The 21,623-nt window shown below is 42.7% G+C and overlaps 1 protein-coding gene across 4 annotated transcripts in view; it reads left to right on the top strand.

Moving 5' to 3' along the window:
- GAK (cyclin G associated kinase) overlaps positions 1 to 18,115 on the top strand; it is a 98,332-nt gene extending 80,217 nt beyond the window's left edge. For all 4 annotated transcript variants that reach the window (XM_061634096.1, XM_061634105.1, XM_061634088.1 and 1 more), the window contains 6 exons: positions 7,870 to 8,007; positions 9,566 to 9,685; positions 10,689 to 10,928; positions 11,816 to 11,964; positions 13,881 to 14,057; positions 17,433 to 18,115. In XM_061634096.1, the coding sequence (XP_061490080.1) occupies positions 7,870 to 8,007; positions 9,566 to 9,685; positions 10,689 to 10,928; positions 11,816 to 11,964; positions 13,881 to 14,057; positions 17,433 to 17,534 (926 nt within the window). In that variant the 3' untranslated portion in view covers positions 17,535 to 18,115. The remainder of the gene's footprint in view (positions 1 to 7,869; positions 8,008 to 9,565; positions 9,686 to 10,688; positions 10,929 to 11,815; positions 11,965 to 13,880; positions 14,058 to 17,432) is intronic.
- The last annotated feature ends 3,508 nt before the right edge of the window (positions 18,116 to 21,623 follow it).

The following is a 21,623-nucleotide window of genomic DNA, read 5'->3' as shown; positions in this document are numbered from 1 at the left end:
CCTATAGACTGCAGGAGCTTGAAAAGGTATGACTTTTTGTCTGCAGCACAGGAGCAAAAAGTATCTTTGATTCTCTGGGGACAGAGATGTACTTCACTTTGCACAGACATAAAATACAGTTGAGCACTCGCTAGAGGTGGGGATTTGGTGCTCTTACCTCCACAGCCTAGATGAATTCCCAGTCAAGATAAGAAAAGTTGAGTAAGGGCATGGCTCAGTGATAGAGCACATGCTTTGCATACAAAAAAATCTTGGGTTCAGTCCCTGGCATCTTCAGGTAGGACTAGAAAAGACCCATGTCTGAAACCTTGAGAGAGTTGCTGCCAGTCAGTGTGGACAGTACTGAGCTAGATCAGTGGCCACCAACCTTTTTAGGCCCACAGACACATTTGGAGTTTTGAGTGAGTATTTTGGGCAGCACCCCTCGGGTCGCTTCTCACCTCCCTCACCAAGAGACAGGAAGAAAGCACACAGAGAGACATGTTGCTTTTGTGAGGGACCTGTCTATAAAATTCAGATCCTTCACAGGTAATTGAACCTTGGAAAGCATGCACAGCTAAACGTGGAAATGGGAAAGAATATCAGCCTTCCAGCTTGCTCCTTCAGCTCAATGTACTTTTTAAGGAAGAAAAAGGTAACCACCTTCACTACCTCATGACCAATGAGGGTGGTGGTGGTTCAAAGGCTTTGTGGGCACCAGGGGAAGATCTCGAGGGCACCACCTTGGCAGCCCCTGAGCTACATGGGACCAGTGGTCTGATTCGGTGTAAGACAACTTCCTCTGTTCCATTGACCATGCATGGATTAAACAAACATAAAAAACAATAGCTGAACCGTCATCCATTCAGACCTCAGTGTGCCATCCCAACAAACGTTCTCTGCTTGTCTGACTGTGAAACCAAGGTTTTCAGAAGTGAATTGACATTGCCAGGTTGACATCATAGATATGCAGAATTGAGAGTGCTTATTCTGTCTTGTTCATAGGATCACTTAACCCGATGTGTCATGATAACTAAAACACAGAAAATACCAATGGATGTGGCACCTAAAATGATGACTGATGCAAAATACCATGTTTGTCAAAGAGAACGTGGGAATCCCCATAGGTGTTCAGAGTACAAATTGGCATGTGCCATTTGTGGTGGTGAACTTGCCAAAAAAGAAGGGTGCGGATGCACTGTCCCACGTAACCTCTGTGTTCTTAAAAAAATTAAAAATTCTGTAAGCAGAATGATTTTTTTTTTTTTGGTGTGACAGCTTTGGAGGAGCATGAGAAAACACTGAAGATATTTCCTTTCCACAAGGCAGTGTTTGGTAATTTCAGTAAGGCTATAGTATCCCATTTAATTGGGGCAGAAGTGATGGCTGAAATAGTCAGCTGTGGCCATGTCAATTGAAGATGGACAGGATACCAGCCAGGAGGAAAAAACTGAACCAACTTTTAAGTGGCAACCATTTTTTAGTCCTTAAAAAAACACATAGAACTCCCATTGAGCAAGGTTTGAATGAAATATCCAAGCTGTGCTTATTGTTGGGTAGTCAGCAATATTAGCCATGATTCTGTGAAGCAGCCTTCCCCAACTTGGTACCTTCCAGATTTTTTTGGTCCAGAGCTCCCAATATCTCTTACTGTTGGCCACACTGGCTGAGGCTGATGAGAGCTTCAGTCCAGAATGTCGGGGTTGGGATATCAGGTTGGGAGAGGCTGTTGCAAAACAAAAATCTGCCCAAATGAATACAAGTGCAAGCAGATAAACATATAATGCAGCTGTATTCTCAGTAGCTAAGCCTGTTGTAATAAGTAGTTGTCATGAACTGAAATGTATGGTGCAGTTCTGAAATCTCGCCTTCAATAATATATACATGTTTGTTGTTAAGTCATACCGTTTTAGTGATAAAAGTTTTTAAACAATTACTATACCGTCTTTTTAAAATGCTTTTTTTTATTAGACTATGTTTTCAGAAATGTGCAACTCAGTATTTTATAACTGCAGTTTTTCTATTGCAACAAATAAGTGAAGATTAAAACATAATGAGGGCCCTGTGGAATCAGACCAAAGCCCAGCTAGTTCAACATCCTGTTCTCACAGTGGCCAATCAGGTGCCTGTGGGAAGCCCCCAAGCGGAACCTGAGTGCAAAAGCACTCTCCTCTCCTGCAGTTTCCAGCAACTGGTATTCAGAGGCATTCTCTTCCTATTCACCCAGTGGAGGCAGAACATGGTTATCATGGCTAGTAGCTACTGGCTGCCTTTGTTCTCCATGAATTTGGCTCTTTTAAAGCCATCCAGTTTGGTGGCCTTCATTGCAGCTTGTGGGAGTGAATTCCATAGTTTAACTATGCACTGTGAGATGAAGTTCTTTCTTTTCTCTGTCATGAATCTTCCAACATTTAGTTTCAGAGAGGGAGAAGAACTTCTCTCTCCACTGTCATAATCTTATACACCTCTAGTGAATGTTCCACACATTCTTTCAGCACAGATTTATCTGCTAACCACATCCTAGGCTCCTGTTGAGTATTTACAAAAATTAATATTGTCTGATACTGTTGTCAGTAATCTGTTCATGCCTGTAAGCTTTGAAAACTGTTGCACGTAATCCTGTTTCAAAAAGGAAATGTTTTCCAGTGCGAACATCTGGCAAGAAAATATAGTGTATATGTGTTTGTGTGTTTGTATATTAAAAATATAAATGATAGAAATTATATTGTGCAGTGTGGAAGTTATAATGGAAGCTCTCATTGACTGGACAGTGTGTGAAATCCTAAAGATGAATTCACATTTCTTTGACATCACTTGGAGACTTACGCATATTGCCTGGGCAGTCTACAAAATTCTTGATATATGCTGTCAAGTGTTTGCACGTTCTCATATGTGTTGGACTAGTATTGAATGAGCCCTGTACAAAATTCTGCTTACGCACATTCCCTATTCATTACTTATTATTTATGGCTGCCTTTTGTTGAATGTGGTGGAAGGCAATGGTAAACCCCCTCTGAATACCGCTTACCATGAAAACCCTATTCATAGGGTCGCCATAAGTCGGAATCGACTTGAAGGCAGTCCATTTTCATTTTTTTGTTGAATCAGATCATGTAGCTGAATATTGTCTGTTCCATATTATGGTAGTGGTTTTCCAAGGTCTCAAGTGGAGATCTTTCCTAGCTCTTCAGTCTGGAATCCTTAGGCTGGAGATTATAGTGGCATGGTACAATGATTATCTGTAGCCCTGAGGAGCTGGCTATGCCATAATAATAATTAGTTGTAGTTGCTGTCTGCTCTCAAGGGCAAGGGTAGACGTACCCACTGTTATGGAATCTGACAGGTCCTGTTGCATTTGGAGGAGTGGTCAAGAGAGGTTCAGGATTATTGTGTTTAGTGATATATTTTCATTGGAGAGTGCTCTAGATTTTCAGTGATGAGTGCTCTTGAAAGACTGGCTGCCAAGTTTGTGTTTCTGCGGAAGAAGCAAAAGGAGTCCTAAGGTGGTGAATGCAAGGAGGCAAATTCTAAATAGAATCGTACTTTTTCTAGATGGTGACAGCTGGATAATGAAGAGATAGTATGTGTCTTAGACAAGCTTAAATCTTATGTCATGCTGAACATGTATCTTGATTCTTAGGAAGTCCTGGTTGTCATCTTTAATTAGACAGTTTAAAGATGTGAGTGCAGGGCTGTGTTAAGGCCCCGCAGGCAATCTATTGGTACAGTGGCAACTGGGATTTCTGTTGTTGAGACTTATAGCATAAAACGTAACATGCATTGTCTTCTCTTAATGAATCTCTTTACACATACCGATTTTAGCAATGAACAGCAGTTGTGTGATTCGTACCACAAATCGATATTTTACATCAGTTTAATGAAAATGTCTAGGTAGTCTAGGTAGTTATTTTATTAAATCTTCCTTCAAGAGCAGGAGTGGCTGGCTACATGTTAGACTTTGTGTTCTATAAAGCCTGAAGGCTGCCCACCTCTGTTGTAAAGTAGGTGAAAACTGCTTGAAAGCTTTCTTCTTGCAGCTCGCTTGCAGATCCTCCCTCTCTCCTGGGTTTCTGACAGTTTCATCACTGATTCTGTCAACTGTGATAGAGTTCTGGGCCTTTGATAGTGGAAGGAGAACTTCACAAGTCTGATGTCTCATCACAGCAGCATCCAGACTAAAAGCTCTTCCGGCTGAATCTCAGCCATACAAGGCACAGCAACTCTGTAAAACCAGGAACTGGTAACCTTATTTTATCCAGTGTATTGTGTCTGGCACTGGAACAACACAACTAACTCCAATGCTTTGTGTTTAAGTGCTGCGGCTGTGATTGCTTTAGGGCTCGCTGTAATCTTAAGTCTTAAGCAGGGGAGGGACCATAGCTCATTGGCAGAATATCTGTAGAACATCTGACTTCCATGCAGAAGATCCCAAGTTCAATCCCTGGTGTCTCCAGGTAGGGCAGGAAAAGTTCCTGCCTGAAACCCTGGAGAGCTGCTGCCAGTCAGTGTAGACAATACTGAGTCAGATGGGCCAGTGGGCTGACTCAATTGAAGGCAGTTTCCTATGTTCCTAAAGTCTCCCATGGTCACCTCAAAATTCCTTGCCTATCAAAGCAGCAATGCTCTGAATTTTACCACATGTCTTGGTTGACCACGTAGAACTTATAGCTGGTCACACAGAGTGATAAGGCACCCACTGCATCTGCTCAGCCGCATTAATGTCCTGGGAACCCTTGGAACATTAGAGACGAGCAGGGAAGGGGGACTTAGCTAGTTATGGGGTCTAGATCTATAGTGCTGTAGGCCATGATGTAATGCTTGTATACCAGATGAACATTAAGACATAGCACGGCTAAATTGCATTTTAGTGTTTATTGGGTAAAAACACCTTCTAAATAGATACGAAGCATCTTGAATGTCCGGTAAATAATTTTAGAACTGAGCCACAATTAGTGTACAGATTTGGCTTGTACTATTTTGAGTGAAGTTATAGATTTAGCTGCAGCTGCAGCTTATTTTTTTGAGAATGCAATGAAAGCTTTTATTGGTAGCTGAGATTTAGAAAAATGTTTCACATTGCTAATTTAGTGTTCTAATAAAGCAAATGCTCTACAGGTAAGACTGCTTAATCTTTTTTAAAGGAAGACTATGGGAATACATTAAGAACTAGTCCATTTGCAGCTGGTTACTAGCTGCCATATCTTATCATTCAGCCTCCATACTGTCAGATCCTGAAGAAGAATAGAGGATGGGTATTTTGGCTTGTGGAATCTCCTTGAGGTATATGGCAGAATGTTTGAGCTAGCTTGGCCGGTTTACATTTAGTGTTGCAACTAAGAGCACAAAATAAGATCCTCTCCCAGCTGGTGGTGGCCCCCAAATTATGGAATGATGTTTCTGGCGAGGTGCGCCTGGCACCAACACTGTTATCTTTTTGGCGCCAGGTCAAGACTTTCCTCTTCTCCCAGACATTTTAGCATGTGTTTTTAAATTGTTTTTTAAAATGTGTTTTTATATTTGTATATTTGTTTTTAATGTTTTTAATTGTTGTAAACTGCCCAGAGAGCTTCGGCTATGGGGCGGTATACAAATGCGATGGATGGATGGATGGATGGATGGATGGATGGATGGACGGACGGACGGACGGACGGACGGACGGACGGACGGACGGACGGACGGACGGACGGACGGACGGACGGACGGACGGACGGACGGACGGACGGACGGACGGACGGACGGGTGGGTGGGTGGGTAGTAGATGGATGGATGGATGGATGGATGGATGGATGTTCATCTAGTCAAATGGTGACCAACCACATTTCCTCCGGGAAGGGAGGACATCGCTTTCTTTGGCCCCCTAGAATTCAGCGGCACATTGCTTCTATGTAGGGCTCTTTTTAAATGCTGTGGCTAAATAGCTTTTGATAGACAAATTCATGAAGAGGTCTAATCTTTGTAACCATCTAAGCTAGTGGTGGGGTTCCTCACCGTCCAGTACTGAATTCGATAAACTAGCTCTGCTGGATCAGACCAAAGGCCCATCCAGTCCAGCATCCTGAGAGGATGAAACATTTCTCTTCACACCATTTACGATTTGATTAAACTCTTTAATTCCCCACCTTGGTCATCTTTACTATTACTAGTTAGCCTATATTTAGAACGACGCCATGAAAATACCAAGTGGTTGATCTGCTTATTAAGCATGACACCTCTCCATCAGTCAGTGTCTGAAAGGGGGTAGTAAAGGGAATGCTCCCTGGGACCTTGGGAAATTCTCAAGGAATGCATAGTACATATTGGCTGTTTCTTTGGTGTTAAGACTACAATTTACCTACTTCAGCAATTTCTCCAAAGGGAAGCAAATTAACTATTTGACTAGTCCAGCGCTCCTGCTACAGCTCCAAGATGCCTTGGCTGACTAGAAGGATGGCATGTGCTTTTACTTTAGCTTTGTGAATCTTGGGTTGTCCTGTGGCATGAGTGAGATTTCGAATTCTAGTTTTCACCCCTCGCAATCTGGATTATCAAAATAGAAGTCAAAATCATTTCATCCTGCTTCAGGCTGACAGGGCCAGCATTATATGCTGGTGAAGTTAACATATTTTTCACACAGTTACCATTCAGAAGAGAAATTGACATTGAGCCAGGAAGATATAGGTGTGTGTGATTTTGTACGTGGGAAATGGGGGGGCTTCATGTCCCAACTTGGTCATGAAATTCACTGTGTGACTTTTGGGAAATCGCTGATTCTTAGCCTACCCCTTTCCACAAAGAAAGTCAGGGCACAGACACCATAATAAGAATCTTATTAAATATTTTCATGTAACTGATATTGGTTTGGATTGGATGTAACATTAAACCATAGTTTAGCATTACTAGATGGAGCTGCAGCTAGCCCCAGCCTTGTGTTTCCTCTTCCAGCATGTCTGTGTAGAGGAGTTTAGAAGTTTACTTCTGTTTTTTTATGAACTATAAGTTGTCTTGTCATCCAAACACAGCCAAACTGTAGTTAATCTTAATTATAGTTAGTGGAAACAAGCCACCTTTACACCATCGCTTACTAGCAGCCTTGTACCCACCGTTGCTCCGGAATTCCAAGAAACCAAAAAAACTGTGCTGTGTTGAAAGGTTCAGCCTGCCCTCTTGATTCAAAATGGTGTCCTATTGTATCCAAATATAGATGAAAACCTGCTCCTTGATCTTGGGGACCATCATGCACAATTCGGTTATTATATGTTAAAAGTTGTCCAATTGCATAATGAACAAACAGTTTTGCAAAATATATATAGTACATGAAGCTGGCTTATTTTGAATTTAATCATAGTTTAGGATTTGGATGATGCAACAAGCTGTGGTTTAATCTAAAACAGAAACAGAAACTTCCAGACTCCTTTTCATGGCCATGCCATACAAGAAAAGAGGGAGGGAGATGTGTGACCCTGGGGAAGGTTAGACTTTTTCTTGTAATGTTAAACCATAAATGTGGAACCTGTTGCCTTCTAGAAGTTGTTGGACTCCAACCCCCAACAGCAGCAACCAGCATGGCCTGTGGTTGGGGATGATGGGAGTTGTAGTCCAGCAGCTTCTGGAAGGCCACAGGTTTCCCATCACTGCACTTAAACCATAGTTGATTTCTATGTCTGACTGCAGCACAGGCTCCTTCCAGAGTTCCTGTTTCTCCGTGAGTGTGGAAATGGATTTACAGCAACTACTGTTAACAGATGTCTTTATGTCTACAGTAATTGTGTAAATAAATGTCTTCATATCCAAGAGAGAACTTTTAAGAAGTCCAGTATCGTTGCTGCATTTTAATCTATGCATTGTTAAGCTCATGCAGAGTTCTTTGCATGCTTTCACCTTATTCATGCATTTTGGTTTGCATTCTTCTAGGAAATTTGGCCCCAGACCCACCTAAAATGGCTTCCTCTGCAAGCCAGCCTGATCTTCTAGGCGGCTGGGATTCGTGGGCAGAAGCCCCAGCAATAAGCCCTGCAGCACCCGCACCAACTAAGAAGTCCACTTTGGAAGGTATTGTGCAGGCGGGGGGGGTACTTACATTTCAGCTACCAAATAAAAGTATGTACCAACAACAAAAATATGATGTATATGTGAAACACTTTGCTATATAATGGTCTTGGATTTTCATAAAACAACATAGGAACAGGATGCTGCCTTATACCTGTGTCAAACCATTAGTCCATCTAGCTCAGTATTGTATGTACTGACTGGCAGTGGCTTTCCAGGGTTTCGGATAGGATTCTGCCCCAACCCTACCTGGAGATGCTGGGGATGGGCGATGGGCATGCAAAGCAGAAGGTCTACCTCTGAGCTACGGCCCTTTGTGTCTTCAAGTTGCTGATGTGCCAGTCCCACTAAAATAAACAGGGCGTGTGCAGATTTATTATTTATTTATTACATATATACCCTGCCTTTCTTTTCATGATAGAAACCCAACGCAGTTTACATATGGTTCCCAGGCAGTCTCCCATCCAGGCACTGACTGGCCCTGAACCTGCTTAGCTTCAGCAGGGCTCTGGCTTCATGTGCCTTCCGGCCATAGCCTGGGACTTCCATGTAAATGGTGGTTGTATAATATTGAATAAAGAAGACCAAGAACAGGACTTCTTAAAAGCTTTGCAAAAAAATTTAGAGCTGGAAAGGGCTTGAGGGCTCTTGTAGTCAACTCCAGATAGGAAGGAGTTCAAATATACAGAAGAGATGGGCAATTAGCAGAGTGCGATCTGGACCCAGAATCCACAGTCCATATTTTGTGTGCGCTGCATTATCATTACTCCTGCCATCAGGCTAGCTGTGATGGGACTGGGTATTTTTTTTAATTGACTGCCCACTCCAACCACTGTGGTTCTAACATTAAACAGCAGTATACGTGAGAATCATACGATTATGCATAACACTTGCATCATACTTCAGTTACTAAAACAGAACAAAATAAAAGGAATCAAGATGTGATATGCACAATCAATAAAGTTTTTTATTTACAGAACTTTCCCTTGATGCACCCCAAGAGTAAATGTAGAGATACCCCTTGTAATATATGTTCATTTATCTTTATAGTAAACAAACAACTAATCAACGTGCCAGTATATTTGTATGTCAACAAATTTTTGTGAACTAAGCTTCTGTCTGAACATAGTCCACTTATCCCTCCCCTTTTTTTGGCTAATTGTACAAATTGTCTTCAGCCAGTATGGCTATGAAGCTCACTGGGTGACCTTGGGCCCGTCACAGCCTGACAGCCTAACTTACCTCACGGAATTGTTGTGAGGATAAAATGAGAGGGAAACAAGTGAGCTCTTTGGAGAAAAGGTGGGATATAAATGTAGTAATAGTAGTAGTAATTTATTATTATTAGTAGTAGTAGTAGTATTTTATTAGTATTAGCAGATTCATAACTAATATTATTCATCTCACGTAAAGCATCCTAGTCATGAACTGCAATCTCAAAGATGTAAAAGCGTATTTTATCCTTTGACTGGAGATGCTAAATAAGCATAAGAACATAGCAGTATTTGCAACCACCCATGTGACATTTTGTACAGCGTATCAATTGTGTCTTATTACGCAGGTCCAGCTTTTACGACAGGAGGGTCCACGAATGTCTCTTCGGGCCTTTCGTTTAGTCAAGCAAAATCACAGAACTTTGACCCTTTTGCTGACCTTGCTAACCTGAGAACTGGCCTTCCAGGTAAGTGTTGATCAATAAAAGGAAAAATGCCTACAGTGTGAATATCCTGTACGTTTAGGGTGGATAATGTGTTAAAATGCTGGTGGTGGTCTGAATTTTTTTTTAAAAAAAGTCATTTTGAAGCAAAAGATAGTCCTTCCTCTCATTTTGTTTGGTTTTTGTTTCCTTTCAATTTACTGGGTCAGTGTGGTTTAGTGGTTAGAGTGTCGGACTAACCAGGGTTCAAATTTCCACTCAGCCATGAAGCTTACAAGGTGGTTGTGAGGATTAAATGAAGAAGGGGAGAGCCATGTAGGCCACCTTGGAGGTAAGATGGGGTACAAATGCAATTATAAACATGCTCAGTAGTGTGTCCCTCTGATTGCTCCTCCTACTGGGCTATATGGCCATCTCATCACTCTCCAAGAGCAGCCATACCCAAGGCATGTTCAGTTCTGAGTGTTAGGTGTCGATTTTAATGCTTGTAGGCTTTTGTACAAGGCTTTTAAACCTGTGAATACATGCTTTGAGTCTTTTGCGTGTTTGGTTTTGCACAAAAGCCAGATGTGCAAGAAGGGTGGATCGGACAGATCTGCATAGAAGGCTGAAGTTGAGTGGCATATTTTGCATCCAGGTGTCTAAACTTGGTTACTTGGCAGGTATGAGCATATCTGAGAAGTAATTGAAGGATTTGCTCTCTAGAACTACTGTGTGGGTAGGTATCAGGCAATGATGGGAAACCTGTGGCCTTCCATATATGGTTGGACTCCCATTCCCATCAGCATGGCCACTGGGGAGGTGAGATAGGAGTCATAGTCCAGCAACATCTGGAGGGCCACAGGCTCCCCATTTTTATTGCAGGAGATGCAGACATGCTTCAGTGCTAAGTTTTTGCCTCATGATGCACTTTTTAAACAGTGGTGTTTGGGGACACCACGTCCTTAGCTCCTTTTGTGCTCACTGGTTTAAAGAAAACAGCATTTCTCTTATATTAAAAAGTAAAGCCCTGTCCCTTGTTGTCCAGGTGCATCTAGTGGCGGATTCTCAGCTGGCAGTTTTGCTCCAAAGAACACTCCATCTCAGAAAGCAGGGAATCAGTGGCAGGCAAGCAAGCTGCCAACTACAAATGCATCGTGGCAACCCCAGTCACAGCCAAAGGCACCAGAACAAGCCAAGCCGAGCGTGCAGCCGAAACCGAACTATACTGTGAATTTCAGTGTCATTGGAGGACGGGAAGAGAGAGGCATCAGGGCCCCTGGCTTTGGTAAGTCCCAAATGGTTGACCTGAGGGTGAGGATTTACTAGTTGCTTGACATAACAGCCTACCAGTGGCTTATGAAATTTAAAAGTGTAAAGCATGACATAAAATCAGAAAAAAGAACAATGTGTTACAATAAAAGCCATACGATGATGTATATAACAAACCCAATAAAACAGCAGCAAAAACTATTCCATCAGTTTACAGCAAAATCATCATAATCCATCGCGTGCTTTGGAGAAGAGATAATAGATTACCTAGTGCTGAAGGGTTCTCTGTTGGTGAATGCATGCTTCATAGTGATTGGTCCAAGATCCCCAGATCAGCTTCATAGCTCAGTGAGAACCAGTCCAAATCCAGTATTCCTTTATCCCCTACACTGGAATCAATTTCTTATCCTCCCCATGTTACAGATGTGGGGCTGAGAGAATAAACAGATAAGAATAGTGGCTTAGCTTGATTCTACCTAGTGAGTCCACAGCTGAGAGGAGATTTGAATCAAGATTTCCCAGCTCACAAGGTTAGCTGCCATGTTACACCTGCCCTGTCTCGGTGTATTGTAGGCAGTGGATGGTTAGTCGCTGTGTTGGTCTGTAAAGCTCATTGGCATGTACATAAAGGGGAAATCTATGCTGAGATTGCATTGGAAGGGCTAAAGTGCTAAAGACACTTACAAGGGAGCAAGCCCAGTTGAAGAAAATGAGATTTACTTGTGAACAAACATGTTTTGGATTGCAGTGTCAATGTGTAACATGTTCCCAAGTGATGGTGGATGGATGAGTTTAAATATGACATTGGTAGCTTATTGTTACAAAGATACAATTAAGACTTTTTCACTTCTGTATCACTTTTCAGTGAACAGGGAAGTTCACAGTTCTTATCTCATTTACTAGGACAAAAACCCAAAGTTTCAGAAAACGATTTTGAGGATCTTTTGTCGAATCAAGGGTTTTCATCCAAATCTGACAGAAAAGGACCAAAGACCATTGCTGAGATGAGAAAGCAAGAAATGTCTAAAGATATGGATCCTCTAAAATTAAAGGTTTGCTGTTTTTATACTGGATGGTTCTCATGCTGCCTCTTCTGAATGTGTATTGGGAGTCTGCAAGGATGCTGTATGTTGTCTGAAATGCAGAGGCCTGCAATATACAGTGGAGGAGGAAGGGAAGGGTTTATTGCCCTTGGTTGTAAGGGGAAAGTATGGAGCCAAACCCCTTGTGAGATCCAGAGAGGCCTGGGCCACTTTCAGCTTTTGAGATACCCCCCAAGCCAAAAAACAAAAAAACAGCAACACACAAAAACAAAATGAAGCACTAAGAAAACCCACACAGGTGGTTTGTTCATATGATCAGCTGACCTGAGAGGACATGTTCATCACAGTCTAATCTTGTGCCATCAGAACTGATATATATTATTAATATTTATGAACTTTTTAAACTCTTTAATACGACAAAATCTATAGAGGTTAACAAAAAAAATTAGATCTTTTACTTGCTTGAATGTGCAACTCTTAAGCTGAGGCAGCATGCTGCGTTTTGGTCTGATGCACATTAAAAACAAATTGTGAAATGCCAAAAAATTAACTGGTATCTAAATGTGAGGCCCACTTTGAGCTTGATGCCCAGGCCAAATGACCCCCTCCCCCCATTGGCCCTATATGCGGCTGTACCTCACTGGGAGAGCACATGTTTCACTTGCAGAAGGTCCCAGGTTCAGTCCTGACATCTCCACTTAAAAAGATCTTTAGGTGAAAAAGAGCATCTGCCAGTCGGAGTAGATAACACCAGACTTGGTGACCAAGGGTGTGGTGGTATATCACTCAGCTTCCTAAGTTAAAGGTTTTGCCCAACAGGTGAGATGATAAAGAGGGAAAACGTATAAAATCTCTGTGTATTGGGTAGTAGCAGGACTGGCAAATGAGTGTGCTGCAGGATGGGAGGTGGTTGTAACTCACGTTTTCAAGGCCAAAGATCCTACAGTAAATACCTGCCCTTGGCCTTCCCACATTTCAAACACAACTCTTGATACTAAATTTAAGGACCCCAACCCTGATTTCTCCCTCTCCTTCTCCCTTTTTTAATGCTCTGTGGTATACCCAGAGCTGTTGCTAGAGAGAGCTTCCCCACTGGTGCTTTATTGGTAGTTTTTTTGGAGGGAGGAGGGACAGATGGTTCCACAGCTTCACAAAGTGAATGGGTGAAGGAGCTTGGGGGTCCCCTTCAAAGGAAACTGCCTAATTGGATCAAAGGCCTATTGCTCGTTCACAAATATCAGAGAAGTCAGCCCGAGGGCCACTTTCCCTTCTGGCTGACCTTTGGGGGGGGCACATGCCAGTGGTAGGCAGGACTAGAGGCAAAAGTGGTCGGAGCACAAATGTGATATTTTTACTTTTGCACGGTGGGCACATTTCTGCACACACACACACACACACATCTGTCCCTGTCTTCCATCCAGGTAATCAAGAGGCATTCACAGAGTTCAAGGGCAAATTCCAGCCAGGCAAAAACAGTCAAGGAGAGTGCAAAGCAGGCTGGGGATGGGGGAGGGTGGCCTGGAGAGAGGACTGGGGGCCACATAGAGAGGCCTGGAGATACATCTACAAAAGTTCCTAGCCCTCCAGTATTCTTGCTCCCCTGCCTCTCTAAACATTATATATGTTAATCCCCTAACTGCACATGGCAGCCTAAAAGGTAGGTAGATATGAATCCCACCCTTTTCCAGTTTTTAAAAGCTTCTCTGCCTAGGCACTGGAAGTGATTGTCACTCCTCACAGGCAACCAGACCAGCAGCTGTGTGAAAGCTTGCATGAAATATTCTTATATGAAAGTTTTTGGGTGATAATCGTTTACATATTCTTTACTGGCAAAATGGGCAAATGGACCCTTTCAGATAGATTGAATGTTAAGTGGTGGTGGTGGGGTTTCCGCTTGTTTGAACTTTTCCCTTTTCTCTCTCTAGCTTCTAGATTGGATTGATGGAAAAGAGAGGAATATAAGGGCGTTATTATCTACTCTTCAGGCTGTCCTTTGGGAAGGTGAGACCAAATGGAAACCGGTTGGCATGGCAGATCTGGTTACCCCAGAACAAGTCAAGAAGTACTATAGGAAGGCAGTGCTTGTCGTTCATCCAGATAAAGTAAGTATTTGTGGCTGGCTGTCAAATTGTTAGTGCCAAATTACTTCACTATGCCTGAAGATCATTCCAGACACTAAGTGCTCTCTCTTCCATTCACTAGGGAACAGGTAGGTATTTTTGAAGAACAGATCAGCTGGAGCCTGTAGGAGGCATTGCTAATGTCCAAAATAACGCACAATGGAACATGTAATACAATAATCTTGCCAGGACTTGAGCCTGCAGTGGGTCTTGAACTGGTGACCTGAAGGGATGCCAGGTGGTGCTGTTATCGCCATCTTTTGGCCAGAGGGGGGAACTGCAGGGAGAGGAGCCACACCAGCAAAGAAGCCTGTATATGGCAATAAGCCTGAGTAATCTAGGTGCTTCCCTCCAGCTCCTCTACAGGTATCTGGGTTGCTTACTGGTCTGAGCTGCTAGGAGATCTCTATTCTGGCTGCTTCTCGCTGCCTTCACCCTGCTTTCCTGCTGCCTTGCCCACCTTCCTTTGCCTTTAATGGAACAATAGCCTGGCCTAACAAATATAATAATTCTAAACCAATCAGACACTAAATAGCAGCACAAACATAGTTATGCAGTAATTGGAAACAGAAGCAAGGACTGAAACTGTACTTAGCTGTTAGAACATGTAGTCTGGGGAGGGCAGAAGATAGATTTTATTTATTACCTTTAGATCCCACCTTTCCTCCAAGGAGCACAAGGTGGCATAAAACATGTTTCTTCCCCTCCCAATTGTATCCTCACAACAACCCTGTGAGGTAGGTTAGGCTGAGAGATTGTGACATGACTTGACTTGCTCAAGGTCACCCAGCGAGCTTCATGACCAAGTGGGGATTTGAACCTAGCTCTCCCAAGTCCTAGTCTGACACTCTAACCACTCTGGCTGATGTACAGCAGATTAGCAAGAGTTTCTGACTCCCCAATTGTTTAACAGCAGCAACAACACAGTGTTGTTGTTTAACCTAGATGAGGCTGATGAAATGGAAATCCATCCAGGAGGAGAGGAGGAGAGAGAGAGAGAGAGAGTTTGTGTGAAAAGACTTTGAATTCAGTTTAACTGGTACTGAATACAAATTCCTAGATTTGAAATGTGCTCAGGAGCAACCTTTAATTCTGCCTGTCTTTCTTTCTTTGGCATTTGGCTCTGGCTGGTAGATCTTGGGGTTGTGATAAAAAGCACTACCAAAGTAGATGGAACAAGCCAAGGTCTGCCCAGCCTTGATGCAGGCTGCTCCTCTCTTCCATGGTAGAAGCAAAGAGGGGGGGCGGGAGGGGGGTGTAACTTGTGCGACATCTTCTTCTGCAGCTTCTTCAACCTACAGTGCTGGCTGGCTGGAATTATGCCCAGCGTTTTATCACCCATGGTGTCAAGTTCCCCCTTGGGATACCAGAGCCTCCCACTGTCATATTTGCAATGAAGGAGGCACATCTTTCTGATTTTTTTTTTAATTAGCTGTTCATCCTGAAGTTCTCTTCTCTTTCAAGTGTAGTGTGGTTTTTGGCTTCCCTGCTTGAGACCCATAAAAAAGCAAAGATAGTGCTGTCGGTAAGGTTCTTAATTTGCGTGGACCGGGTGGTGATCAAACAAAACCTGAGAGACTACAGTCAATTTGGAAAGATGTATTAGAAGTGCATCAGTAGACGACCAGTGAATGCATTTTAGTGTATGAAAGATGTAAGCATCAAGAATATAAAAGTGAAATCGAAAGCACACTATACGTAAATAAATCTTGGGGGAAAACCTTAAGAAACAGAAAAGTGGTGATCAGATGCAAGGATTACAATACGTGAGAATAAAATTAACAAAACTGTTGATGAATCCCCCACTGGCCTATCTAAAGCCCATTAACTCTCTAGTTAAAGCTTGCTACAGTCCTATAAGGGGAGGGGACTCCAAAATCCACAGTTGGGCAGTACTTAGTTGGGGACTAAGCAAATTGTCACAAACTTGTGGCAAGCTTTCAAGCTCTTCAGAGCTCTTCATCGGGCAAGATGTTACACAAAGCGGGAGATGAAGAAGACAAGGGAAAAACCAGTTTGGTCTTATGGGCCAGATCTATAGGGGGCATTGGCACATGTACAGGATTTGCCTTTGAAGGAGGCAGTTTTTACATGGGACACGTTCCTGTGCCAGTCCATGTGTTTATCCTGCGTGTGTTCAGGTTGCTGTGTGCACATCATGTCGTTTTTTCCGTGCTGTGTCCTAATGCACGTGTAACAGGTGCATTATTTGCAGGAATTGGCATGTGTGAAGCTTGTAACACAGGCGAAACAGCCTTTACACGCCATCCATTACAACCAGGCACGATTTCTCGAGCCTTTCTGTGACATCACACTTGGTAGCTTACACCTAAGCCTCCCAGAGGTACCAGCCTGCAAAAAATAAAAAGTAAATGCTGGAGGGCGAGGGCTGGTAGAGGCTGGACAGAGAGCCACATTTCTATGCTGGATGCAAAGGAGGCAGCTTCCTTCCTTCTAGCAGCCCAGTTGGTTTCTATGCTGGGCACAGCAGAGGACCAGAGAGCTCCATTCCTCCTCTGACAGCCCATTCATGCCTGCACTGAACTCCCATGTACTTGCCTGGTTGCCTGTGGTGCCCATGCTAGTGCTTAAATACAAGGCGGGCATATCGTTTGTCTCTATAGCTCATGTACAAAGCAGCTGTAGCTTACAGCCAGCAATAGCCTGAGCTGACTGGGTAAGATTGCTATGATTTTCCCTGTAACGCTACCTGCACTCAAGCCGTTTACTGCTGATGGAAGCAGGAGATCTGCCTTCCTTTAATGCAGCCGGTAGAGGGAAGGGTAGCCTGTCCCCATTCTGAAGAGTGTTCAGTTGGTAGTGGGAGGCTTATGTGGTGTCTTTCTGGTCCTCCAGGGAGCCTAGTTAATAATGCATCAGAGATAGGCAGGGTGCTTTGGTCTCCTCTATGCAAAGGCTTCTGACCTGACTCTCTTCAGCCAGGAAAGGGCAGGGCAGAAGGAATCATCCATGCATTTGCGTTATAGGCATAGAAGTGCCACCTTGACAGCACATCCAAGCTCAGAGCAACTCTTTGCTCAGATGATTGGAGTGAAAATGAAAAAACAGAGGGAGGCTACCCATCATCATCATCAGTATCACCAATATCAATATTATTAATAGTAATAATACATTCGTATCCTGCCCTTCCTCCCAGGAGCCCAGGGCAGCAAACAGGCGTTAAAACGCTAAAAACATCTATAAAAATCTTAAAAACAAACATAGGGTCACCCCCTTGCATTTTGTTTCCTGGTTATGAACTTTGAGAACAGGGTAGCTGATTTTGAATGTAGGTGGCCCTTGCAAATGGTCATTCTTGTTATTCTTCTTGTAATCCTTGTCCTCTTTTGCTTACAGGCCACGGGACAACCTTATGAACAGTATGCCAAAATGATATTTATGGAGCTGAATGACGCCTGGTCAGAATTTGAAAACCAAGGATCAAAATCACTTTTCTAAGATGCTTCCTTTTTGAACGGGGGGTGGATTTCAAAATGTATTTGCAGCAAAACCGAATCTTTTGAGTGCTGTTAGTGTAAACTCCTTAGATTGAGGAGGGAGGGGGGACTTTTCCCGGCTCTTGCACAGTTTGAATCTGTACACTCACAAACATGGTGTGTATTGTAGGACATAGCATCTGAAACATTACGCAGGTGGCACTTTGGGTCCATCAGCACTAGGAAGTTTGTGCCCAGAGAGTGGAAAGTTCTGAGCCATCTTAGATCGGGTTGTATGCACCTGTTGTTTTAATGGTGGCTGCTGGCATGGGCAAAATTTGCTATGGGAAACATCATTCATTTCAAATCCTGATTCTTTTTTTCATCTTCGTTTGAAGAAACACCCAACTTCAGTTTGCATTTCTCTTTTTTCCCTGTGTAGTCCTTATGATTTTTCTTTTCTTCTTTTTATTTGTTTGCCTTATTCAAAGTGTTTTAGTGTTCAGCGTCTGTTTCTGTGAGAGGTGTACATTTTTCTTCCATATTTTATGTAATCATTCCAATAATCATTCTGTAAATAATTAAAACATTTTTTTCTGACAACACCTGCGTTCCTTACACTGCATCAACAATTGCTTAGTCAAAATGCTCCCGTTGATGGAAAAAAGTTTGACTAGAATGAATCTTTGGTGTATGTGAGTTCCCCCCCCCCAGAAAAAAAATATGGAAGCAGATTTGGGCTTTAATTTAAGGATTGCATGGTCTTGTCTTATTTATTATGATCTACTTGGAGGCAAGAGTGGGCTTGAATGTTTATTCCAAATTGATCATTTAAAATTATATATTTGCACTGTCTCCTTCATTACTTTTTTCACTCGTATATGTGCCTTCCATTGGCATAATTGAATTATTAGGTAGGTAGGTTGGTGCACTTGTTGAGACTTGAAATGTGAGCCCAGTGGTTTGCTGTATTGATTTTTTATTTATTTATTTTTTGGGGGCAGGCTGAATAGAATATGTGTTGCCTCATATAGCTGCCATTTTGAAGGGTGTGCTTTTTGCCAGCCATGGACAACCTCTCACATGTTTGAAAGCCTGTTGATTCTGGACGTTCATGTGTGTGGATTAAATAACAGTATGTACTGTCTTGAAGACTTGATGTACCCTTGAATATACTGGCTGGTTCTACAGTAAAGAGAAGCACACTGTTTGCCCTGCAATTGGTCTTGCTTATAGACTGAAGAATTGAGCACAATACTCTCTGTTGAGCATCAAAGCTAGCTCAGTACTCAGTCAGCAATGTGATCTCTAGATGCAGTGGCATCTTTTTGACATTCAGTGTAACTTTGCCATTCAGGTCAATTCTGCTTTAAATTTATTTGCGTTAAGGTTTAGTCAGTCTCGTTTTGCATCTTCTTTGCTGAGTTGAGAGTTCTGGCATGGTTACAGAGGGGTACTTTTTTCTGATGAGCACCTTCTAAGCAAAGTTCGTACAAAGTTAGATCTCTTACTCTATCCTTCCCCCGCCCCTCAGCCTGCAGCAAATGGAGGCCTAGTGAGTAACTTGCTAATTCTATAGTATTCTCAGGGAGTTCTGTGGAGAGTGGACCTGCAGGAGGCAGGGGGGGAAATGTTGGGGACAGAAACCTTGAGTGGTCCAGTTCTCTCATTTCAAGACACTGTCAGCCTGGGGAAGGTCTACAAGCCCAAAGAGATCATATTGAACTGTAGAATATGGATGTGTTACAACATTGTGGAAACAATTTCCTTTGTTTGTCAGGTATGAAACTGCAGGCGTTTTTTCTATGTCTTCCCTAAAACTTGGTAAAACCATTGGAGGGCTGTTTGGATGTGTGGGTCACCACTTGGCTATTCCTGCTATAGCATACATGAGATAAACTGCTCTATCAACACATAGGTCACACCTACACACTTAGGTAGACCTTACTCGAGTGAGTAGACTGTTCAACTGTAAACTTGCATTCACCTGTGTGGAGAATAAACGGGATCACACTTCGCTTGTGAAAATACTAAACTTCAGTGAGACACTGATGATCTCCTTTGTAAGCACAAGAGGCATTGGACTCTGGATAGACTGAGCTTTGCTGTCGGTCTATCTGTGTGTGCAGCTGCACCAGTGTGGGTATTGTGGATTACAGGCTACTGTCAGTTTCTTGGAGGGAGTGAGTGAGTAGGTCCAGTAAAGATTCCATATAACTCTTAATAATTTTGCAGCTCTCTATTGGTTAAGCATCCCACAACAGAGTTTCTGTTCTTAATCTTGATTAAAGCAAAATTTCCCTTGTATAGAGAGGCATTTAACATCACACTTTCTAGTTTCAGTCAGCAGGTTTGCTAAAATAGCTTTTGGAAATAAATCTGGATCTTGAGTTACACAATGTCAGTTCCAGGCTGAACAAACTGAACTGCTTCAAAAATTGGTAATATGACTGAGAGATCAATAATAATTGGGCAAAACGTTCTACATTGTCTGCAATGGTAAGGGTTGTTATAGTTCTAAGTACAATTGATAACAGCCAAGCCCTCTTACGTTGGTAGCAACAGGGACAGGCCACCTTATACCTAACTACCTACCCAGGTTGGCAGGCAGAATTCAGGGGTGCTGCATTCCATGTTGCACCTCATATTTTTCAATTAGTTACCCTACTGTTTTTGCTTTAGTGAGAGAATTTTGTTTCGAGGGAGATTGGTCTATAGCAGCCTTTCCCAACTTTTGGGTCCCCAGATGTTGCTGGACTACAATTCCCATCATTCCTGACCATTGGCCATGGTGGCTGGGACTGATGGGAGTTTTAGTTCAAGAACATCTGGGAACCCAAAGGCTGGCCTATAGAACAGCATTACAGTTGACCTAATTGGATGTGCTTGGTGCCTGACCCCCCGCAACTTAGTTTGTGAAGAACATCCAGTGAAGGAGGCCAGACAATTCCCAGAGGCATGGACCAGCCAGATTTAGATGGAATTTGTTTTCATCCACTTTGGAGTCCCTCTTGCAGCAACTAAAGACTCTGGGGCCACATTCATACCAGACATTTATTCTACTATTATTCCACTTTAAACAGTCATGGCTTCCCCCAAAGAATCCTGGGATGTGTAGTTTGTGAAGGGTTATTAAAGCTGTTGGAAGACTCCTCACAGAACTACAATTCTTAAGAGTTTTCTTGGAAAAGGAAATGACTGTGAAACCACTTTGGCAAACTGTAGCTGTATGAGGAGCATAGCGGTCTCCTAACAACTCTCAACACCCTTCACAAACTGCACTTCCCATTATTCTTTGGGGGAAGCCATGACTGCTAAAGTGGAATAAATGTCTGTTGTGAATGTGGCCTAAGACAGGCATCATGGGCAGTGCTGAATAATGAAGATCTGTCTCAAGTACTAGGGTGTATTTACCCTAGAATAAAACATGCGCTAGAGGCACAGCTAACCCCTGTGATCTGTCCTCTGGATTTCGGCATACACTTTGTATGCAGTCAGTATCACATATGCATGTGTTTGTTAATGTGTTCATGGTAGTAATCTGCAAGCAGGTACATTCAGCCAAAGGTTGGCTCCTTGGGTAATAACCCCAACACAACTGTAGTTGTGGGCATGGATTAGCATAGTCTTCAACCCTTGTAGTATGGGACCAGTGTCTAACTTTTATTGAGTGTTTTTTTCTCTCTCACTGGAGAATGTGTATATGCGTGAAAGAGAAATTTCAATAAATACTGGTCTGCCATTAAAAAGGCAGCATTGTGCCACTTTCTTCTCCCTCTGAAATCTGTAATATAATGATACCCTGTTGACTTGCTGTGCATTTCCCTGCCTCTGTCAGTAGTGGCCAATGATGTGGGACAGGGAAGTACACAGTGTGATGTCAAGATACAGCTAAGTTTTTAACTATGCAATATGAAAGGGAAGGAACGTGACGTGAGGTTGCCGGTTTTGATGGCAGGCTTGTATTGTAAGAGTGAAGTTACTGGTTGTTTTCTCCCATCGTTGTCCCTCTCGCAAACAACTCAACCAAGATCCTAAGCCAAATAAAAATTATTGGGGTGACACCTATGTGAACCATCTTAAAGTTGGGGCAGAACTTCTGGTATATATT

The sequence above is a fragment of the Rhineura floridana genome, chromosome 1 (genome assembly GCF_030035675.1).
Source record: "Rhineura floridana isolate rRhiFlo1 chromosome 1, rRhiFlo1.hap2, whole genome shotgun sequence".
Taxonomy (NCBI): domain Eukaryota; kingdom Metazoa; phylum Chordata; class Lepidosauria; order Squamata; family Rhineuridae; genus Rhineura; species Rhineura floridana.
The sequence above is the reverse complement of the archived record's forward strand: the minus strand, read 5'-3'. Positions and strand labels throughout refer to the sequence as shown.